The 22,968-nt window shown below is 42.4% G+C and overlaps 1 protein-coding gene across 1 annotated transcript in view; it reads left to right on the top strand.

Annotated features, from left to right (window-relative positions):
• Positions 1–16,782: 16,782 nt before the first annotated feature.
• Positions 16,783–22,968, top strand: part of SPTLC2 (serine palmitoyltransferase long chain base subunit 2) — a 127,032-nt gene continuing 120,846 nt past the window's right edge. The window contains exon 1 of the mRNA XM_004371080.2: positions 16,783–17,000. Coding sequence (XP_004371137.1) covers positions 16,872–17,000 — 129 coding nt within the window. The 5' untranslated portion in view covers positions 16,783–16,871. The remainder of the gene's footprint in view (positions 17,001–22,968) is intronic.

The following is a 22,968-nucleotide window of genomic DNA, read 5'->3' as shown; positions in this document are numbered from 1 at the left end:
TTTGATAAAAAGCTTTTCATAAGTATCTCAAGCAGTTTGTGCTTGATTACTAACTTGGCAATTCTAACCCACCCAGCAGCACAGCAGAAGAATGGCCTGGTGACTGCTTCCATAAAGATTACAGCCAAGACAATCCTATGGGGCAGTTGTACTCTTTAACACATGGGATCACATGAGTCAGAATTGACTCAACGACAAGTTTGGCTTTGGTTCAATGCTGTTATTACGGAATTTTTTTTCTTAATTTAGTTTTCAGAATGTTTATCAGTAGTTTATAGAAATACAATTGATTTTTGTATATTGATTTTGTATCCTGCAACCCTGTTGAACTTGTTTATTAGTTCTAGTTGTTTTTTAATGGATTTCTTGGGATTTTCTATATACAAGATCATGTCATCTGCGTTTCCAATCTAGATGCCTTTTATTTCTTTTTCTTGCTTAACTGTCCTGGCTAGAAGTTCCAGTACAATATTGAATTATGTCCCCCAAAAATATGTGTTGTAACTCTTAATCCCTACGCCTGGGAAACTCTATGGAGACAGTTCTATTCTGTCCTATAGGGGTCCTATGAGTCGCAATCAACTTGACCCCAAGGAGTTTGGTAAGGGTTTTTATGCCTGTGGATGTAATCCCATTTGGGAATAGGGTTTTCTTTTTTATGTTAATGAGGTCATCACAGTGTAGGGTGTGTTTTAAGGCAATTACTTTTGCAATATAAATGGGCAGATTAGGCACACAAGAAATCAAGCAAGAATGAGGGAAAGATGGATGCCACATAGAGATCTCCAAGGAACACAGAGAAGGACACTAGAGAAAATGAGACAGGATTTTCCTCCAGCGCTGACAGAGCCTTCCCCTAGAGCCTGCAGAGAGTTCACACTTCTAGCCTCCTAAACTGTGAGGAAAAAAAAAAAAATTCTGTTCATTAACGCCACCCACTCGTGGTATTTCTATTGCAGTAGCACTAAGTAACTAAGACAAATATTGAGTAGAAGTGGCAAGAGTGAACTTCCTTGCCTTGTCCTTATCTTAGAAGGAAAGCATTCAGTCTTTCACCATTTTTTATAATGTTAGTTGTCTTATAGATGCTCTTTATCAGGTTGAGGAAGTCCTATTCCATTCCTAGTTTGTTGGGTGTTTTTATCTTGAAGGGGTGTTGGATTTTCTCAAATGCTTTTTCTGTTTCTGTTGAAATGATCCTGTAGTTTTTGTTCTTTATTCTATTAATAGAGTGTATTACATTAATTGTTTTTCAAATGTTAAAGCAAATTTGCAGCCCCGCTTTGTCATTAGGTCTTCAATTATTATAAATATAAATAGATTCATTATTTAAAAAATTGGAAAGTACCAAAAGGTAGGAAGATATGGAATCAAATACAACCTGACCACAGGATTCTTAGGTCTGAGTCTTTGGGATACAAATGCAAGAAAAGAAAAAATACATAAATGACCCCACAAACTAACTGAGTATGTTTCATTACTTTTTATTTTTTTGAATGAGAAAATAAACACGAATACACAAATACATTGAATATAAAGTATCACATATTGAGTGCTGTATCTCACTATGGAACTGCAGAATGGGGAGTGTTCCTCTAGGTATCTGCTCCAGAAATAACAAAATGGGTTGTCTGCCGACACTCTTGAGTGTTTTATATCTCAATGACCGCTCATGTTGTTTGTTTTGCCTGAAATTACCTTCCCATCTTTCTTTCACGGTTTCTTCTCCATGCCTCACATGGAAATCTCAAATTAAATCACTTTTCCACTTCTCTGTTCAGTTCTAAGACCAGTCACCGAGCTCATGTGCCATTTCTTTCTCTGACCTTAGCCACCTTAGCCACCTAGGGCCTAGATCAGATCTCACAAGTTGAAAGGACATCATCCTTCAGACTGCCAAATAGATGCCAACTGCAAGTTCAGGGGCCTCTCCTGGGCTCCCTGACTTCTGACCTGCTGCCTCTCACTACTCCTTTGGGTTCAATAATTTGCTGCAACAACACAAAATTCATGGAAAGTGCTATACTTACAATTACAGTTTTATTGTAGGAAAAAGGATACAAATGAAGAGATGCATAGGGCAAGGTCTAAGAAGGTTCCCAGTGTGGAGCTTCCACATCCCAAAAATGGACATATTGCCCTCCCATGTACATGGATGTCTTTCACCAACCAAGCAGCCCATGGAGTTACCGTGTCCAGAGCTTTTATTGGGGGGTGGGGGGTCTCATCATCATCTTCATCAACATCATCATCCCAAAGCAATTAATAAGCACCCTCTGTGTACATAATTGTAGGATCTGTGGGTGGTGCAAGTGGTTAAGTGCACAGCTACTAACCAAAAGATTGGAGGGTCAAACCTACCCAGAAGCACCGCAGAAGAAAGTCCTGGTGATCTACTTCTGAAAGGTCACAATCAAGAAAACCCTATGGAACATAGTTCTACTCTGACACACATGGGGTCACCATGAGTAAGAATCAACTCGATGGCAACTGGAATATTACATGGTGCAAATTCCAGACCCTCCCCCTGAGATCAGCGAATATCAAGAGGTGATCAGGAGGCATCACAAAGTGGGGCTCTTTGACCTGGCCACCATGAGATAATCATCATGAGGCAAGTCCTTTGACCTGGCCAGCCCCCCATCCCAGAGTCACCTCTCCAGCATAACCCGTAATTTCTAGAGTCCTTGTTGAGTACACTTAAATCAGTAGGGAAATGCCAAGGTTGTTGTTGTTGCTTTTCTTTTTTCTAGAGATTTTCTCTCAGGAACCAAGGACAAAGACCAAATTCTTTGGCTAAACTTAATGTACACCCCACACCTCCTCCAAGTTATCATTCTTGGGAGGATATTCATTAAGGTATATTATTAGTGTTTTTTAATTTTTTATTTTATTTTTGCCTATATTATATTCTAATTTTTCTACATTAAACAGATGTTTCTTTTGTAATAGGAAAAAAAGTTATTAAAAAAAAATTCTACTCCTAGGTATTTACCCAAGAGAAATGAAAGCCTATGTTCACACAAAGATCTGTAAACAAATATTCATTGTAGCTTTATTTGTAATAACCCAAAACTGGAAACAATCCAAATGTCCATCAACAGATGGGTAGATAAACAAACTGTGGTACATCCATACAATGAAAGCTACTCAGCAACAAAAAGGAATAAACTATGGATACAAGCAACAACATAGATGAATTTCAAAATATTATACTAAGTGAAAACAATCCAAACGAAGAAGAGAAACATACTATATTATTCCAATTATATAAAATTCTAGAGAATACAAACTATGACAGAAAGTCTGGGGATTGGGGAAGAATGATGAGGGATTCTGGGGTGCGATGGATCGCTTTTATATGGCCTTTCTTGCCATGGTCTTGTAACTCCCACCAAATGACTAGGCATTATTGTTATTATTATTAGGTACCGTCAAGTTAGTTCCAGTTCATAGTGACCCTCCATATAACAAAACAAAACACTGCCTGGTCGTGCACCATCCTCACAATTGTTACTATGCTTGCTCCCATCATTGCAGCCACTGTGTCAATCCATCTCATTGAGGGTCTTCCTCTCTTTTGCTGACCCTCTACTTTACCAAGTATGATGTCCTTCTCTAGGGACTGGTCCCTCCTAATAACATGTTCAAAGTACATGAGATGAAGTCTCACCACCCTCGCTTCTAAGGAGCATTCTGGCTGTACATCTTCCAAGACAGATTTGTTCGTTCTTCTGAAAGTCCATTGTATATTCGATAGTCCTCACCAACACTATCATTTAAAGGCATCAATTCTTCTTTGGTCTTCCTTATTCATTGTCCAGCTTTCCCATGCATAGGAGGTGATTGAAAATATCGTGGCTCGGGTTAGGCACTCTTTAGTTCTCAAAGTGACATCTAAGCATTACTTTTTAACACTTTAAAGAGGTCTTTTGCAGCAGGTTTACCCAAAATGACTGACTGGGACTATGCAAATGAGGTGCTTGTGGCCCACCAAGGGGATTGGATAGCTTGCTACTAATGTAAATAAGGTATATGGCACCCTTGTGAGGGTGGGCCCATGCAAATAAGGTGTATGGAACCCTAATGAAGGGATTGGTCAGTTTTGCCATCCCACTAGGCTTAAAATAGAGCCAAATCCAAAGCAGAGGGAGGAACTCATGACTACCAAGAGAGAAGAGCTAGGAGTGGAGAGCGTCCTTTGGACACAGGATCCCTGTGCTGAGAAACTTCTAGATCTAGAAGACAGAGAGAAGGAGCTGTAACACCAGAGATGGCAAGAAACAGTGAGAAGCAGTGGCAGAGAAACAATGACAGCAGAGGCAGCAGAATCAGGAGACCAGCAGGAGACGGCGCGGTGGGCTTGCTGGCCCACAGAGTGAGAAAACTGAGCACCTTCAGGCAGGAGGTTTCCTGGAGGAGTGGGATGCCTTTGGGCACTTGGTGGAGGAGGTAGCCTCACCAATCCACTGAGCAGGAGAGCTGAGCGCCCTCAGACCAAGGCTTACTGGTGGAGTGGGGTGCCTCTGGGCACTTATTGGCAGAGCTTAAAGAGCTTTGTAATACTTCCCCTAACAGGGCAGAGGCCGAGAAACCAGAGAGAGCCATGCCTGCGGGCATAGCTAAGAAGAGGCTGTCCTGATAGAAGAACAGTATCCTGAGCATTCCTGAACCTGAACTGTAACCTGTTACTTCCCTAATGAACCCCATAATCATGAGTATTGTCTGTGAGTTCTGTGTGGCAACAAATTATCAAACCCAGCAGAGAAGTAGAGAATACCATGGGAGGGACAGTTAGTCTCAGAACTGGTAAAAAGGTTGGAGGGTGGAGGCATGTCTGACCTCCGCCTCATAGAAATCAGCCTTGGGCTGTTGATCTTGATTTTCCTTCCTGCTCGTGAAGTTAGAGGAGGTTAGATGCCCTCCCCACACCATTTTTCCAAATAGGCACCAGGAAACTTTTGAGAATTATGAAAATTGTCATTATTTTGATTGTGAACATTATTTCACAGGTGTATCCGTATGTCATAACTCATCAAATCATACACTTTGAATACGTGTAGTTCACTTAATGCCAATTATACCTTGATAATGCTTTAAAAACAAAAGATTCTACTGAATATTGTAATAGTTATCATACTTCAGGTTCCAACTTAAAAAAATTAAATTGGTGTGAACGATTAAGGAGAATTGCTTGATTCGGCATAACTGAAATACCCAGAAGTAGGCTTCTGGCATGGTTTAATCAGACCGTCCCCTCCATGTGTCTGTGAGCCACTCTCTGCTCCCCTCCTGAAGCTGATTTCATTCTTAGGCAGGTTTTTCTTGTGATAATCAAATCGCTACAGCAATTGTGGACCTCACATTCACATACCATACATTCCAGGTGAACAGAGAGATTTTCTTTTTTTAATAATTTATTATTTTTGTTGTTGTTGAGAATATATACAGTAGAACATACACCAATTCAACAGTTTTTACATGTACAATTCAGTGACACAGATTTACTTCCCCCCAATCATTGACTCGAAGTCGTTAGTGTTACCATGATTGAATCAACTAAGCTCATGCATCTGTCCCTGAACTCATCACTGTGACAGAGGCCTGGGTAATACAGTCAATCAATCCCCAAATATCTGACTACTAACCAGGGAAGATATAGTGGAGGGGATGATTGGGAAGTAACCAGCTAAACTGTGGGATACAGATTGGCAGATTAGCACAGGGTGGTCAGCATGGGGAGAGACGCTGGTTTGAATTGAAATAAAAGGTGACTCTAAAGTTGTCATTCCTGTTTTAAAAAGTGTTATTGATATAAAACAGGAGTGTAGTATATTTTTAAAAGTTGAGTCTCAGGGTCTTAAAGCAGGTGCAAGCAAGTTCGTTTTCTCTGTCAGCTTTTTTTGGGCTCCTCTTTTCACACTCCTACAGCCTGTGCTTTTCAGGACATCTATTAAGACAACATGTCAGGTGGCTTTGGAGTCACCCTAAGAGCATAAACAACAGAAAAGCACTCTTCTAAACGGAGGTTAAAATGGCTCTCCCAGACTTGGAGCACCAGGAATTATTGGTGGGGAAGGAGGTGGTATAAAATAGTAAAAATTGTGAGAAAAAGTTAGGAAAATATTGAGGGTGGGGGAAAGAACACCAAAAGGTCATTTTAAGGGCAATTAACTTATTTTGTCCAAGAATATGTAGCATTGCCAAGTACATGTAAAGAGAATGATAGAAAAGACAGTGAAATCTTTGAAGGGTTCTAGGATGAAGTGAAAAAGAAACAGCAATTTTCTCTTAAATCTATTTTGTTGAAGTATGCAAATCCCATCACTCCATACAATGCATATGCCACATTAGGAATAAACGCACTTTCTTATTTATATTTGTGTGTGTGTGTGTGCATTAGGAGAAAGTTTACAGAGCAAATTAGTTTCCCGTTTAATAGTTTGTACATAACATGTTTTATGACCTTGATTTCATTCCTTGCAATGTATGAGCACTCTCCCTATTTCTGCCCTGGGTTCCCCATTTCCTTTCATCCTGATTTTCTACCCCTTTCTGCCCTCTCATCTTTGCTTTTGGGCAGATAATGCCTTTTGATCTCATATAATTGATTGTTCTAAGGAGTTCATTCCTCTCGAGTGTTATTGTTTATTTTACGGGCTTGTCTGTTGTTTGGCTGGAAGGTGGTCTCCGGGAATGGCTGCAGTTCCAGGTCTGAAGGGTGTCTCAGGGCCATAGTCTCAGCAGTTCCTCCAGTCTCTATCAGACCAGTAAGTCTGGTCTTTTTTGTGAATTTGATTTTTTGTTTTACAATTTTCTCCCCCGTCACCCTCTGTTGTGATCCCAGTCAGACCAGTTATTTATGCTATTTTCACAAATTATTATTTTTTTTATTGTTCTTCAGATAAAGTTTTACAGAACTAGCTTCTCATTAAACAGTTAGTACACATATTGTTTTATGACATTGGTTAACAACCCCACGACATGTCAACACTCTCGCTTCTCGACCTTGGGTTCCCTATTAACGGCTTTCCTGTCCCCTCCTACCTTCTAGTCCTTGCCCCTGGGCTGTTGTGCCCCATTGGTCTCGTTTTGTTTTATGGGCCTGTCTAATCTTTGGCTGAAGGGTGAACCTCAGGAGTGACTTCATTACTGAGCTAAAAGGGTGTCTGGGGCCATACTCTCAGGGTTTCTCCAGTCTCTGTCAGACCAGTAAGTCTGGTCTTTTTTTGTGAGTTAGAATTTTGTTCTATATTTTCCTCCAGCTCTGTCCAGGACCCTCTATTGTGATCCCTGTCAGAGCAATCTGTGGTAGCATCTGGACGCTTTCTAGTTGTACTGGACTCAGTCTGGTGGAGGCCATGTTAGTTGTGGTCCATTAGTCCTTTGGACTAATCTTTCCCTTGTATCTTCAATTTTCTTCATTCTCCCTTGCTCCCAACAGGGTGAGATGAGTGGAGTACCATCGATGGCTGCTCACAGATTTTAAGACCCCTTGTTTTTGTTTTTAATACAATTTTATATTTATGTTTAAGGTATTCGGAGCTCGTGTGATTGTGAGTCCTTTGTTCTCATCAATGTTCTCTTAGTAAATTCCCAATCTATAGAGGTGGTATTTCTATTTTTCTGTTACTACTACATACACAGAAGATACTTATTAATTGCTTTGGGATGATGATGTTGATGAGGATGATAAAATATCAATCACTTGTATGTTTTCAAATCTTTTATTTATCAAATTTGCATCAAGTATTTACTGTGTGCCTGGAAATACTAAAAGACTGTGAGGATATGATAGTGAATACCACCATCAACAACAAAACGAACAACCAAGAGATGCCCACAACAATATTGTCACAATCCTATATTTCCTAGGCCACCTGAAAGCACTGTGAGGTAAGTGTTTCGAACTTTATGTTACAGCTGAGAATGTAATTGATAGTACATAACTGGATGCACCTAGGACCTGGGTCTCTACATATTTAAACTAATTCTCTTTACTCCACTACTTCATGTCCATCAGGTATTTCTCAAAACACTAATGCTATTTTCCGTATAATTGGCCTGCCTGGTATCACTAGACTGAAAGTTCCAGGAAAGCAGGGAACATGGGCATTTCTTCTGACCATTTTATCTCTGGACTCTAACACAATGCTTGGAATTTAGAAGAACATAATAAATATTTGATGGCATTCATCATTAGAGAAAGATGTCTAGTCCTTCTACTCTCAAAAATATTAACCGCTTTAATTGATTAAGTAAACCCAACCTATAGTTACCATAAGGAAAAAATTAATTTGGGGTAAATTTTGGAGGTGGGATTCAAGGAGGAAGGAGAGTCTAAAGCCAGTATTTCTGTAACATTACTTACTTCCTGCATTGTATTCAACATGATCAGTGTAAGGGACATCTGTTCTTTATACCTGCCCCGCACCCCTTTTTCTAGTAACAGCACCCATCTCTTCCTTTTGGGAAACTGTAAAAATGGCAGCATGGCATGTCCCTCCTCATCTAATTTCACAAGAGGGGAGGAGAATCAAGACAAACATTAGTCCAAGGCTGATTGTCATGAGGAGGAGGTCAGACATACCTTCTCTCTCCAACCTTTTTTACCAGTTCTGACACCAGCCGTCTCTTCCACTGCACTCTCTACTTCTCTGCTGGGTTGGTTTAATTTGTTACAATGGCCACACAGAACTCGTAGACAATACTCATGATTATGGGGTTTATTAGGGAAGTAACAGGTTACAATTCAGGATCAGGAACAACTCAGGATATTTTTCTTCGATCAGGACATCTTCTTCTCAGCCATGCCTGTATACAGGCTTCTCCCTTGGCCCTTGGCCTGGCCTCTGCTCTGCTCAGGCAACTGTTATAAAGCTCTTTACCTCTGCCATTAAGTGCTTGGAGGCACCCCACTCTGCCGGCAAGCCTCCTGCCCAAAGGTGCTCAACTCTTTCTCTCTGTGGATCAGCACACCTACTGTAGCCATCTTGTACCGGTCTGCTGGTTCTGCTGCTGCTTTTTCTCTGCCACTGCTCCTCGCAATCTCAAGCCATCTCCAATGTTCCAGCTCTCTGTCCCCTGGGTCTAAGAGGTTCTCAGCACAGGGACCCTGGGTCCAAAGGACGCGTTTTGTCCCTTCTTCTTGGTGGTGGTGAGGCCCCCCTTTCTGCCTCTGGGATAGCTCATTTTAAGCCTAGTGGGATGGCAAAACTGACCAATTCCCTTGTTAGGGTTTCATACACCTTATTTGCATGGTTCCACTCCCACAAAATTTCCCTGCACCATATTTGCATTATTAGCATGCTGTCCAATCTCCTTGGTGGGCCAAAAGCACCTTATTTGTATAGTTTCATTCAGCCATTTTGTGGGAGTCACAAAACCATGCCTGGCTAGACGGGCCATATTAAGTAATTCACTACACCACAGAAATCATTCTTATAGCCTGGGGCTCAGAACTGGGGGAGTGGGTGTGCACAGGATTTAGGCCTGGCCAATGAATTTACCGTCTGCCTATGGCTTGTGACCTAACCTGGGCCAATGGGAGCCTATCTGGGACTCTTACTGGGACCTCAGAAAAGGGCACTCTTTCTCAGCCTGCCTGCAAGGAGTCATCTTTGCCATCACATGGCAACAGCCTATCTGGGAATGAAGCCAGTTCGGGGGATGCCAACCCAGGATGAAGACAGATTCCTGATGACATTGCTGGAGTACCTAGATCCATTGAGGTCTACCCTGGTCTTTTTTGGTTATGTTTCCTCTATGCTTAAACCAACTTGAACTCAGTTTCAAAAACTTGCAACTCAGAGTCTTGACTCATGTCACCACGATCATCATCATGCTTATCTGAATCACCCCCTCCTCCTCCTTCCTGGAGCCAGAGGTGAAAGTCCAGTTCCTGAAGCAGAGTCTCAGATGATTGCAGCAATCAGCAGGCTAAATAGCCACAGGAAGTCTAGGGTTGCAGTGTAGGGTGTGGTGTTTGAATAGTAGGCTCGGAGTTGCTTCTAGGGCAGAGGAAACATAAGGTCAGAGACCTGTCATTGAGGCATAGGTTCTAGCTGCCTATTGCTGGAGCGTTCATCTACCTTATCTCAGAGCTCTCATTGCAAATGCCTTGTTAGACACAGATTAAAATCACTCCACTGAATGTTCAGCAAACACCCTATAGGTGTATAATTATGAACCATCACTCCTCTTAAAGCTTCCTATTTGCATGCGGTAATTCCTCTAAAGAGCACAGGCCTCAAGATAATAATACAATTCTAAACTCTTGTCCCAGGGCCTCAGTTTTGCGGCTGCAAATACTGCTGTTGAAAATGGACCAGAAACATTACCCAAGATTTTCCTGCAACACTAGGGCTGGAAACCCAGAAAAAGAAGCAGACTCTTTCATTCATTGTATTAGATTAGGAATAATAACAATGGAAATAGTGGACCCATTTCTGTTTTTTTTTTTTTTTTTTAAAATCTTATACATTGGTTTTTTTTGTTTTTAACATTGTATTGTGGTTTAGGTGAAAGTTTACAGAGCAAATTAGTCTCCCAATCAACAATTTATACACAGCTTGTTTCATGACATTTGTTGCAACCCCCCGAACGTGTCAGCACTCTCCCCCCTTTCTCCCAGGGTTCCCAGTGTCCATTTGCCCAGATTTCCTGCCCCTACCTTCCTTCTGAACTTTGTTTTTGGGTGTACTGAGGTGTACATTCCTCACTGGTGTAATTGTTCGTTTTATAGGCCTGTCTATTATATGGCTATAATGTGATCTTTGGGAGGGATTTCAGTTCCAAGTTTGAAGCGTATCTAAGAGCCATAATCTCTAGAGTTCCATAAGTCTCTATCAGACCAGGAAGTCTAGTCTTATTTATGAGTTTGAATTTTTTATACATTTCTCTCCCACTCTGTCTATGACCTACTATTGTGGTCCTGGCAGAGCAGACCCATTTGTTGTAAATTAAGACTGTTAACTATTGAGAAGAGATTGTGTTTCTTTCTGCTTATCATTGTATTTGGAGTGCTTAGCATGGTGTCCAACAATAAGTACTTGTTGAATGATTGCCAGACAGATAGACGGGAAGTTTGGAAATGGAAGACTAAATGATGCTCTCCCAGTCAGGATCAGATAATAGTTCTGAGTTGTTCAGTTCTGGTTTTGGTACAATGGCAGATTACCTCTCAAGGGTCCTTTCTGCCTTTTGATTGCTTCTGCAGTCTTGATGGATATGGGCCATTTTTGCTTGCCAGATTCCTGTTCCCATTTTCTGTTAAGTCCCCAATTTCTTTTTGGGAAATTACTCAGCCTCATTGTGTGTCTTCTTGGGAGGGTAAATCCTGGTAAGCACCTCCCACCATGAAAGGTGAAGGGACCAGATCCTCCTATCTATGCTGGTATGGACAGAAGGTGGGCATGTGACCTAAACTCAGCCAGTCAGATGTTCTTTCCCAGGACTTTGCCTCTTGAGCAAGTGACTCATTTATTTTGGCATTGGTGTGCACATCCGACAGCTGCTGCCACAAACCCTTGCTGTGGTTCCTGCTGCCTGGCCCTCCGAAGCTCCCCTGGCTCCTGAGTTTTTCTAAGCCTGGTTCTCCAGCCTTGGTTTAGGTCTCTGACCTGGGGATAACCTTCCGATTAATTGCCTTTTGTGCAAGTCAGGCAGTGTTGACTTCACTTGCATACAACCCAGAACCCTACCTGTAGTGCATGTGGGTAGCTCCTCCAGCGAAATAATCTGGTTTCTGTTGTCTCATTTTTTCTTTCTAGGCAGCAATCTCTGCCTACACCTTTAAAAAGTGCTAAACTTTAAGCCTCCTCCTTTAACACTCCTCCCAAGCTATAGTCACTTGCCCTTTTAGTCCCAGGCCCTATCTCCCTGTAGAGGACACTGATAGGACTGTTCTTCCCTCCCTGCAATGATTCCTCACCTCCAGCAGGTTGACTTTGTGCTTCTGGTCATTGTTAATTGACCTAGTAGTGTTAGCCATCCTACCTAAGCTGGAACAATTAGAGTTCTCTTTCCTTGGAATTTACAAGTTTGATCTGGAGGATGTGAAAACCGTAGCTTGCTGAGAGGTAAACCTCAGAAGTGGTTTGGTGCTAGAAGGAAAGTCTATAATTTCTTACTGTTGAGGTTTGACCTATTTCCTGTTGTTGAGGAGAGTTTCAATAAATTTCCACTTCTTGATTACATTTTCTAATACAGCATTAGCTTCTGTATTTGCAGCCAAAAGAACCTTAACAGTCTTCATGTTATATAAGGCTCCTTGGGGGTAGGACCATATTTTCATTCGTTCATTGAATTATTCATTCACTGAACATTTATTGAGCACTTACTACGTGCCAAGTACTGTGCTAGGTGCTACAAACCCAAAGATGAATTGGACAATCCCCTGAACTTGCTCTCTGTCTAGTTTGGTATATAAATGTATTCAATCAATCATTCATTCACTCAACAAATAATTCATTCATTCGACTAATAATAGCCAACACGCAGATTATTGTGTGACAAGCCCTTGTACTACACACTTTTCTTATTTAATTCTCACGACAACTCTGTGTGGTAGGTCCCATTTCGTAGATGAAGGAACCGAGGCACAGAGAGGTTAGACAACTTTCCCAGAGTCACAAGGCTTCTGAGTGCTGGAGCTTGGTCTCCAATCCTGGTATGTCTGACTACAGAGCTCTTCCTTCTAACCACTGTATGACCTGACTCTCAAAATAAAGAATCCCAAAGCAATGTGACATACAATAAAGTTCACAGATGAGAAAGTACATAATTTTGTGGGGAGATTGGACTTCACAGCTGAGATGGTTTCAGCAACCTTGAAGGAAGAGAAGTATTGTTTCCAGGGCTTTGAACCAGTCATTTCAGTTCGAACCTCTGCCAAGAATTTGCATTTCTAACAAGCTTCCTGCTGAGTAGTTGCATTTCCACCCCAGATATACTGAATCAGAATCTGCATTTTAACAAGAAATCGTGCATAATAACTTCCTGGGAACTTGTCTGAAGCGGTTTGAAGCCCTGGTTGTATGGCTGGTACCTAGCCCAGAACTTTGCTTATGAACTCAGTAAAATGATGATGAAGGAAGTGGCTTATGCATCTAGAAGGAGTTATTTTCCTGTTTACATGGAGCCTGGGGTGTTTCCCATTGCCTTCTGAGGCATCATCTTTTTTTTTTTTTTTTTTTAATATTTTATTGTACTTCAGGTGAAGGCTTACAGAACAAATAGTTTCTCATGAAACAGAAGTACACATGTTGTTTTATGACATTGGTTAACAACCCCACAACATATTAACCCTCTAACTTCTCAACCGTTTTTTTTTGGTGAAAATACACATAGCCAAAGATACACCATTTCAAAAATTTCTACATGCACAGTTCAGTGACATTGACTACGCTCTTCCAATTGTGCTGTTATTCTCACTTAAGATGAAGGCTTACAGAACAAAACAGTTTCTCATTTAACAGTTACTACAAATGTTGCCCTATGACAATGGTTAACACTCTCACAACACATCAACAATATCCTTACTCAATCTTGGGTTCCCTATCACCAGCTTCCTTGTCCCCTTCTGCCTTCTGGCCCTTGTGACTGGACTCCTGTACCTCGTTAGTCTCATTTGGTTTTACGGGGCTGTCCACTCCCAGGCTGAACTGTGAACCGCGGAGGTAACTTCACCACTAAGCTAAAAGGGTGTCTGGGGGCCATACTCTCAAGGTTTCTCCAGTCTCCTTTAGGCCAGTAAATCTGATCTTTTTTTTGTGAGTTAGACTTATGCCCTACATCCTTCTCCAGCTCTGTCCAGAACCCTCTGTTGTGATCCTGGTCAGAGCAGTCAGTGGTGGTAGCCAAGCACCATCTAGCTGTACTGGACTCAGTCTGGTGGAGGCCTTGGTAGCTGTGGACAGTTAGTCCTTTGGACTAATCTTTTCCTTGTATCCTGTTCTTTTCATTCTCCCTTGCTCCCGAAGGGATGAGACCAGTGGAGTATCTTAGATGGCCGCTCACAGGCTTTTAAGACCCCAGACACTAGTCACCAAGGTAGAATGTAGAGCATTGTCTTTATAAGCTGTGTCATGCCACTTGAGCTAGATGTTGCCCGAGACCATGGTCTCCACAGCCCTCCGCTGAGGCATCATCTTTGTGATTTAGCAATGGTATGTGAGGTAATCAGATCTTTTGTGTATTATATTATTGATGCTCACAGTAACCTTGCAAAGTAAGTAGCAGAGGTATTAACTTTGTAAGAGGGGTGAGGAAGCCAAGGTTGAGATATTGCGTGACTTGTACAAGACCACACATGGTGAGTAAGTGGCAGAACAAGACAAGAACTTGGTGCCCCACCCTCAGAAGGGAGGGACTGGCTAACAGGATTCCTCTAATGTAGCCAGACTCTTTTACTGTTTAGGCTTTGCTCATTCCAGTCTCTGCACCTTAGTTTCTGAAGGTCCCTCCCACTCATAAAATCCTCCCCTTCCTTCTCAGCTCTCCAAATCCTGCTCAGCCTTCAAGATCAAGCCCATCCCATATCTCCCAAGCCTTCTCCAAATTCATTTAGCCCACTATCTAGGCTTCAAGATCAGTCCCTTAGTCCTGCTTTCAACCAGATTCCTGCCCTGAAATTATCCTAGATAGAAAAATCTAGATTTCCCACTGCCATCCAGTCTCCTTTATCAGAACTCCTCTCACCTAATTTCTCCAACCTTCAGTTGGCGTTTTATTGTTTACTTTATATGTGTACATCCTCTCTCTCACTAGCACCTGGTGGTGTAAACGTTTAAGGGGCTTGGCTGGTAATGAAAAGGTTAGAAGTTCGAGTCCACCCAGAGGTACCTCAGAAGAAAGACCTTGGAGATCTGCTTCCGAAAAATCAGCCTTTGAAAACCCTATGGAGCACAGTTTTACTCTGACACACATGGGGTTGCCATGAGTCAGAGTCAACTTAATGAAGACTGTTTTTTGGTACATCTTGTCTCTCACTAGAATGTAAGTTCCATGAGGCTGAAACCACACGATTCTTTTTAATCTTCATACACCCATGGCAGACTTATGCACACTTTGGAATCATAGTGTTTGTCAATTGAAAAGGATATCTGCTTTGCCCCATGCTGTTAGTTTGTTCTACTCCTAAATTGTTTAAAACAGATAACTTGTCAACCCTCTTTCTGAAGCTCCTCAGGTAAAAAGAATGAGGGGGTTGTCATAGGTACAGTCAACAATTACTAATAACCAACACCTAATGAATGCTTACTAATTGCTAGATCCTGTACAAAATACTCTACACGTATTAACTCATTTAATCTTCACAACAACTATTATTATCTCCATTTAATAGATGAAGACACTTAGAGGTCACTCAGCTAGTAAATGGTGCAGCCAGGATTCAAACCCAGACCAGCTGACTCCAGAGTCCATATCTTGACTATGACACCAAGTTTTTTATGGGTAACAGAAAGTCTCTCGGAGCCCTGGCGGCGCAGTGGTTAAGAGCTACGTTGCTAAGCAAAAGTCGGCAGTTTGAATCCACGAGTCGCCCCTTGGAAACTCTATGGGGCAGTTCTACTCTGTCCTATAGCGTCGCTATGAGTTCGAATCGAATGGACTCGACCGCAAAGGGTTTTTTGGTTGGAAAGTATCTTGCTGTAATGTGGATCCGTTTTCTTTCTTTCTAACCCCTATGAGAAGATTGGACTAAAGGGGAGGCGAAGTAGTATTTATAGGGCTCCTAATAGTGCACAGGGAAACCCTGGTAGCGTAATGGTTAAGAGTTTGGCTACTAACCAAAAGGTCAGCAGTTCAAATCTACCAGGTACTCCTTGGAAACCCTATGGGACAGTTCCACCCTGTCCCGTAGGGTCACTATGAGTTGGAATCGACCTGACGGTAATGGGTTAATCGTGCACAACACATCATTAATATAAGTCTTGCAATGACTCTATGAAGCAGGAAGCATTAATTCCATTTTACAGGTGAAGAAACTGGCTCCCAAAGCGGTTAAATACTCACAAAGTTTAGCTTCCAGTTATTGGCGGAGTTGGAAATAGACCAGGTTTCCTGGCGTTAAAAAAGCGGGTACAGAAAACCCTGACAGAGAGAATGTAAAGGGCAAAGGGACATCTGTATTATTACTTAAGAAACGTGTTACCGTATCTAAGGAATGTGTGGTACGTACTGAAGAATGATAAGAAGAGAATAAATGTCAAAAAGGCTATTCTATAAACACTCCCAGAGGAATTAGTTAATTAAATAAAGGAGCTGCCAGTCTTGAGCTGAGATTCAAACCCTCTTCGCTGGAGGCAAGGGCAGATAGGGCACCACCAACACAGGAGAACTAGGAAACCCGCTCGAGAGACTTAGGCTCAGCCCTCTTTCTCTCCTCACACTCTAATTGGCCACTTCTTCTTGGACCCCGCCTCCTCCTAAGTCTAGACCACTAAGCAGCCAAGCCCTACCCACGACCCGGTTTGGGCCTCCAATCAGGTGCCAGGTTCACAGTCCCTCTGGAGAAGCCCCCTCTACCCCGGCGAGGCTCCTTACTCTCGCCGGTGATTGGTCAAACGGCAACATAGGGTACGCCTCCTCCTCCTACAGATTGGTTGGCACCTCTTAGACCTACGTCCCCCCCTTGCACCGTCTCCGCCCCGTCTCCCGCCTTCTTGGCGGGGCCTTGAGCGAGCAGCGGCCTTCGAGGGAGTGGGCCCCGCCCCGCTGTGACGGCCCGGCCAGGAATTGGCCGCTGCGCTGCATCTATTTCCGGTTTCGGGGAGGTGGGTGGGGTGCGGAGCCGGGTTGGAGCCGCGCCTGCTGCCACTGCTGCCACCGCCTACGAAGCCTGCCGTGTGCCTGGCGCTTCTGGGACGATGCGTCCGGGGCCCGGAGGCTGCTGTTGCCGTCGCCCGACGCGGGCGAACGGCTGCTTTGCGAACGGGGAAGTGCCGAACGGGTATGTGAGGAGCACCGCAGCTGCCGCCGCCGCCGCCGCTGGCCAGGTGCGTTGGGGCCGGGCGGGCGGGCGCAGCCGGGCGGGCCAGGCTGGGGAAGCAGGCGGGGACCTAGCGAGCTGGCGCCCTAGAGGAGCCGAGGCGACCGTGCGGAGCTGGCCGACCGTGCAGAGCCGGCCGAGGGGGCAGCCGGGAGGGGCAAGGTCGCGTTGGCCGCCTGCGGGGGCGGGCGCCGGGTGCGGCTCAGGTGTGCTGGCGGCGGTGTCCTGGCGCTGACCCGGCCTGGCCCGAGCCGGGAGGCTCAAGGGCGGTGCAGAGGCTCCCTCTCTTTCCATGCTTGACGGTCTTCCTCTGCTCCCCACCGGAGGCTTGGGCTCTGCTCGGAGCCCCGGGTACCTTCCCTTACCTGATCCGGCTAAAGGTGTGAGCCGCCCCCAGGGGAGGCAGTGAGTGACCCCCTCGGACCCATTAGGATCCCTTCAAGGGCTCTTGGTTCTTGCTCCTCCAGCTCCCTCCTCAAACCCTCGAGGTAGTTGCTTCCTCTCAGTCCTGAAGCCATCCACGGAAAACCACCCTTGGAGTCCTTAAGAGGCAAAGAAAGTTAGGTGCTGTGAGGAGGAAAAGGAGCCCTAGTGGCGCAGTGGTTAAAGCGCTCGGCTGCTAACCAAAAGGTTGGCGATTGGAACCCTCCAGCCGCTCTGAGGGAGAAAGATGTGGCAGTCTGATAACGTAAAAATTTACAGCCTTGGGCACCCTATGGGGGCAGTTCTACTCTGTCCTATAGGGTCACTATGAGTCAGAATTGACGGCAGTGAGTTTTGGTTATGAAGAAGAAAGCCCTGGTGGTGCAATGGTTAAAAGCCCTGCTGCTAACCGAAAGGTTGGGGTTCATACCCACCCAGTGACTCCTCGGGAGGAAGACCTGACGATCTGTTCCCATAAAGATTACAGCCTAGAAAAGCCTATGGAGGCAGTTCTACTCTGTCACATGGGGTCACTATGATTCGGGAATGACTGGACGGCACCTAACAACAACACGAAGAGAAAACACATGCAGTATCTTCTTACCACTTTCTGGGCCCTCTGCACATGCAGAACGTTGTACCATAGATCTGACAGTGCAGCCCTGTCTGGTGCCTCAAAAGCATTATGTTCTTACTCTGCCTGTGGTGGGACCCCATCCCGGGTGCAGGAGAGGCCGGTGTTGAGTTGTGGTCCCTTTAAGCAAGAGTGCTATCACACAAGGGGATTGTTTAACTGGTGGTGACTTGTGATGAGTCTGTACTAATTAACCAAGGCTGAATCACCAACCAAGCAGTTCTAAAATATTTTGAAAAGTTCTGAATTTAAGACAATAATATATCAACCTTCTGATTCTCTGGGCTGACAGGTATTCTGCTGAAAGATGTTTTTGAAGAAGGGCTAGTTATAAAGATGCAAAAACAGAGTTGCGATAATTTACAATTGACTCATAAGTCTTGTTCGGATGTTAAGGAAAACAAAAAAAGTAGTCTGTTCCCCTCAGCAGGAGTTGTGACAGTTGCAGTTTTTGATAGGATAGTGATCTTAATTTGGCTTTAACATAAATATCTAACACTCTCCCGCAATCAGAATGTGTAATGGGTAGACCTGTTAACTGTTTAGTGTGAAACAGTAAGTAAAGCATTTCTCCAGGTCATATTGAAATACTGAGATTATGAGAGTTGGGGGAAGAATACATAAAAGAGCCTTTTCCTCCCCTGAGGCTGTAAGATGTAAGGTAAAATAATGCACACACTCAAAAATTTGTTTTCCTTAAAAAAAAACAAAAGAACTGTGAGAGAGAAAGTGATAAGAATCGACTCATTATAAAGGGTGAAATAATTTTTCTGTTTTCCTAGCAACGTAAGTGACTAATTAGACAGAATTGTTGTGGGATAAAATGTAACATAAATTTAATGGATATGAGTTAGAAAGTAGATTGCAGATGACTGAGAGGTGTATATATGTGTGTGTTAGGTGCGGTCGAGTCCCTTACGACTAATAATGACTATGTACAACAGAACGAAACTGCCCGGTCCTGTGCCATTCTCATAACTGTTGCTAAGTTTGAGCCCGTTGTTACAGCCACTGTCAGTCCATCTCGTTTGAGGGTCTTCCTCTTTTTCGATGACCCTCTACTTTACCAAGCGTGATGTCTCCAGGGACTGATCCCTCCTGGTAACATGTCCAAAGTATGTTTCATCTCACCATCCTTGCTTCTGAGGAGCACTCTGGCTGTGCTTCTTCCAAGACAGATTTGTTTGTTCTTCTGGCAGTCCATGGTGTATGAGGTAAAAGGTGTTTACATTTTAGGGATGCTTTCTGTGTAAGTGTTCTTTTCAATCCCTAGAAGTTATGTTCTGATTTAGCAGTAAATCAAGTTCCTTGCTCTCATAATCCATAACAATTTAGCATTTGTAGGCATGCTGTTTCTTCAGAGGTTGTCAGCTAATAAAATGAAGAAATATCAGGTGACTAAAATGAAATTTAAAATTTTGTATGGCTGTAACATCTGGCTGACTTTTTCCAACATATTTTAGTGAAAAATTCTACTCAAAACACGTTGGTGGAATTTGGAAGAATGATCAAGTGGAATGCCCTAAGGAATGTTTAGGTCTGCAATATCCCTTCTAGAAAACTATTTCTTATAAATCTTGTTTTAAACAAAGCCTTTAGATTTGTAGTTCTGTACACCAATATAGGGGGATATTGTCTGTGAAAATACTTTTTTCCTCCTTTTTCTTAAGCAAAAGAACAGTTCCTGGTAACTTCACGGGAGCCATAATGTCCTTTAAAAATATTTTTAAAAGTTTTTTTTTTGTTTTAATTGAAGTAATATGTTAGAGCTCCAACCTCTACCTATTTCCCGCTCTTTCTGGGGGAAGTGTTGCCAGTTAAGCCTTAAAGAATGTATATAAGGTGTTAGGTACACAGCTTTGTCATTGTTTTACTAAGAAAAAATTTAGATTGTAACGTGGTTTTAAAAACAAGACATAAGTTCATTTCCTCATATATCCCAACATTTGTCTTCTAATGAACAGGAGAGCCATTAGACTAGAAAAATTCTAAGATTCCTTCACACTCTCAAGAGTCCATGCTTCTGTGTCTGAAGGGGTGAATGTATATGCTAAAAGAGCAATTCCATTAGATTTGCATTTGATTAAATAGATCCTGTGATACAGAGGGAGCCTGAACAATCATACATTACTGTTTAACAATGACTCTTCCTGTTGCCATCGAGTCAATTCCAACTCATAGGGACCCTACAGGACAGAGTAGAACTGCCCCGTATATGATTTCCAAGGAGTGGGCTGGTGAATTCAAACTGTTGACCGTTTTGGTTAGCAGCCAAGCTCTTAACCACTGCGACACCTGTTGCTGTCAAGTTGATTCTGACTCATAGCGACCCTATAGGACAGAACAGAACTGCCCCATAGGGTTTCCAAGGAGCAGCTGGTGAATTTTTTTTTAATTGTACTTCAGGTGAAGGTTTACAGAACAAGTAGTTTCTCATGAAACAGTAGTACACATATTGTTTTATGACATTGGTTAACAACCCCACAACATGTCAACCCTCTCCCTTCTCGACCTTTTCTTTTGTGAAAGTATACATAGCCAAAGATACACCATTTCAAAAATTTCTACATGCACAGTTCAGTGACATCGACTATGCTCTTCCAATTGTGCTGCTGTTCTCACTTTAGATGAAGGTTTACAGAACAAGATAGTTTCTCATTAAACAGTTACTACACATGTTGCCCTATGACAGTGGTTAACAACCTCATAACACATCAACACTATCCCTACTCAACCTTGGGCAGCTGGCGAATTTGAACTGATATCCTTTTGGTTAGCAGCCGAGCTCTTACCCAGTGTGCCACCAGGGCTGCTTATATAAGGTAGAAACAAACAAACAAAAAAAAAAACCAAATCTGTTGCTGTTAAGTTGAGTCCGACTCATAGCGATCCTTTAGGACAGAGTAGAAGTGCCCCATACGGTTTCCAAGGAGCGCCTAGCGGATTTGAACTGCCGACTTTTTGATTAGCAGCTGAGCTTGTAACCACTGTGCCACCAGGGTTTCCTATATAAGGTAAAAAATACAAACCTATTGCCGTCGAGTCAATTCCGACTCATATAGGACAGCGTAGAACTGCCCCATAGAGTTTCCAAGGAGCACCTGATGGATTCGAACTACTGACCTTTTGGTTGGCAGCTGTAGCGCTTAACTGCTATGCCACCAGGGTTTCCATATAAGGTGAAGGGGCAGCAATTAGTCTCAGGGAAGCTTTGACAGAATTAGAGCTGGAAGGAACCTTTAGGGGTTTATGTAATTCAGTCCCTTTATGTCTTTTTTAGAAATTTATTAAAACCAACCGCTTTAGATGATTCTGTCCTTTTTCTTTTTTAAAGACCTCCCGAGGATTTGCAGGAGAATTTCTCAATAGCATATTGCAGTAGTCAGTGATCTTAACCATGAATTTCTTTCTGTGGACTTAACATATGATTAAATACTAAATACAGTATCATATTTTGGTTGCACTTGAAATATAATGCTTTTTTGTTTTAAAAACAACTTTTTTTCTTAGTCGTTCATTTCTTTATAGAACTTTTAAGAGTTAGACACATATTTTACCTTCCTTTATTAATTTACAAGAATGAAAGGAAAAAAAACATTATTTTCTCTTGAGACAATTTTGAACCTCCTTCCCCTTGGGAGTAGTTTTTTATTTATTTTTTCCCTTGGGAGTAGTTTTACAGAGACATTAGAAGGATGAGAGCCTTCTAGCTACCAAAATAAATAAGATTCTGTCTCAAGGAGGAATTGGGACACAAGGTATATTCTTATGTTATAGATAACCAGACAAAGTAGAAAGAACAAAGTGTTCCTCTAGGTACTTATACTTAGGAGGCAAATGAATAACTAATGAAGGTGGTTTACTAAATAGCTACTGGCTTTTGTTTCCACTGAGGAGAAACGGTAACACTGAGGATTTAATGTGATAGTAGCTGAGGAAAAAGAGAAGGTAGTTATAAGGCTGGACAGGAGGAGTAGCTGGAGTGGCCAGTATACCTATTCAGGTTTAGCAGCGCCTGATGAGACATCCCAAAGACTTCAAGACTTTGCAGAAATAATGTTGCAACTATTTACAATTTGTGGAATAAGATTTTTGTTTCAAATAATTTTTGCTCCAAGAAGAAGAATATTGCAGTTCTTACTAGCTGGGTCTGAAAGATTCAGAAATCATCTGAGGTACTCAGGAATTCTCTTTATTAAGATTTCTTGGGAAATGAAACCTGTATTTAATATATAAAACACTATATAGTTAAGATAGTATCTTAGAACGTGGATGTTCAGGGAAGGCAGACTTGCCTGCCCTTTAGGGTTCAGGTGCCCTAGAAACTTTGTAGTCCTCTGAGCAGGATAGTTAATTGGTTGAGATTCAATTAAATTCAATTTTTGGAAGAAAGAAGCAGTGTTTATTGGTAGAATAGTCAATTGAGAGGCTTGGGTAGAGGCTGTGTTTGCATTCTGAATGAGTGTGCCTTACTTGATTAAATAAATGGTTTATGGCCTCAAAAGTCAGTTGCCTTCTGAATAGCTTCTAAGAAGCCTTCTGTACTATAATTGGCAATTTGTGACTGATTAGGAAAGTAAGCACTTTCTCCTGACCCAGTTATTTCAGAAAATTTATCTTATGTTTGTTGTCTTTAAGATTACCTTAAAGACCCATTATGAAGCTTGAGACAGCAATTTTTCATTTGTTTTTAAGTAATTTTTTCTTCTGATTTTAGAAATAATATATGTTTACACAGGACCCTAAAGGAATGGGATAATGCCTGCACTGGAGCTTCATTTTTTCATGTGGTCTGTTTTAAATCACTCTGCTGCTTTCTCATAGTTTCTAATAAACAGTTGTACTGAGACTAGGGATCTGATCTAGCTTTACTCTAATAAGACATTGCAGTTGGGGAAAGTATTCAACTATTTTTGTA

Source organism: Trichechus manatus, unplaced genomic scaffold, assembly GCF_000243295.1.
Source record: "Trichechus manatus latirostris isolate Lorelei unplaced genomic scaffold, TriManLat1.0 scaffold00010, whole genome shotgun sequence".
Classification (NCBI taxonomy): Eukaryota; Metazoa; Chordata; class Mammalia; order Sirenia; family Trichechidae; genus Trichechus; species Trichechus manatus.
The sequence above is the reverse complement of the archived record's forward strand: the minus strand, read 5'-3'. Positions and strand labels throughout refer to the sequence as shown.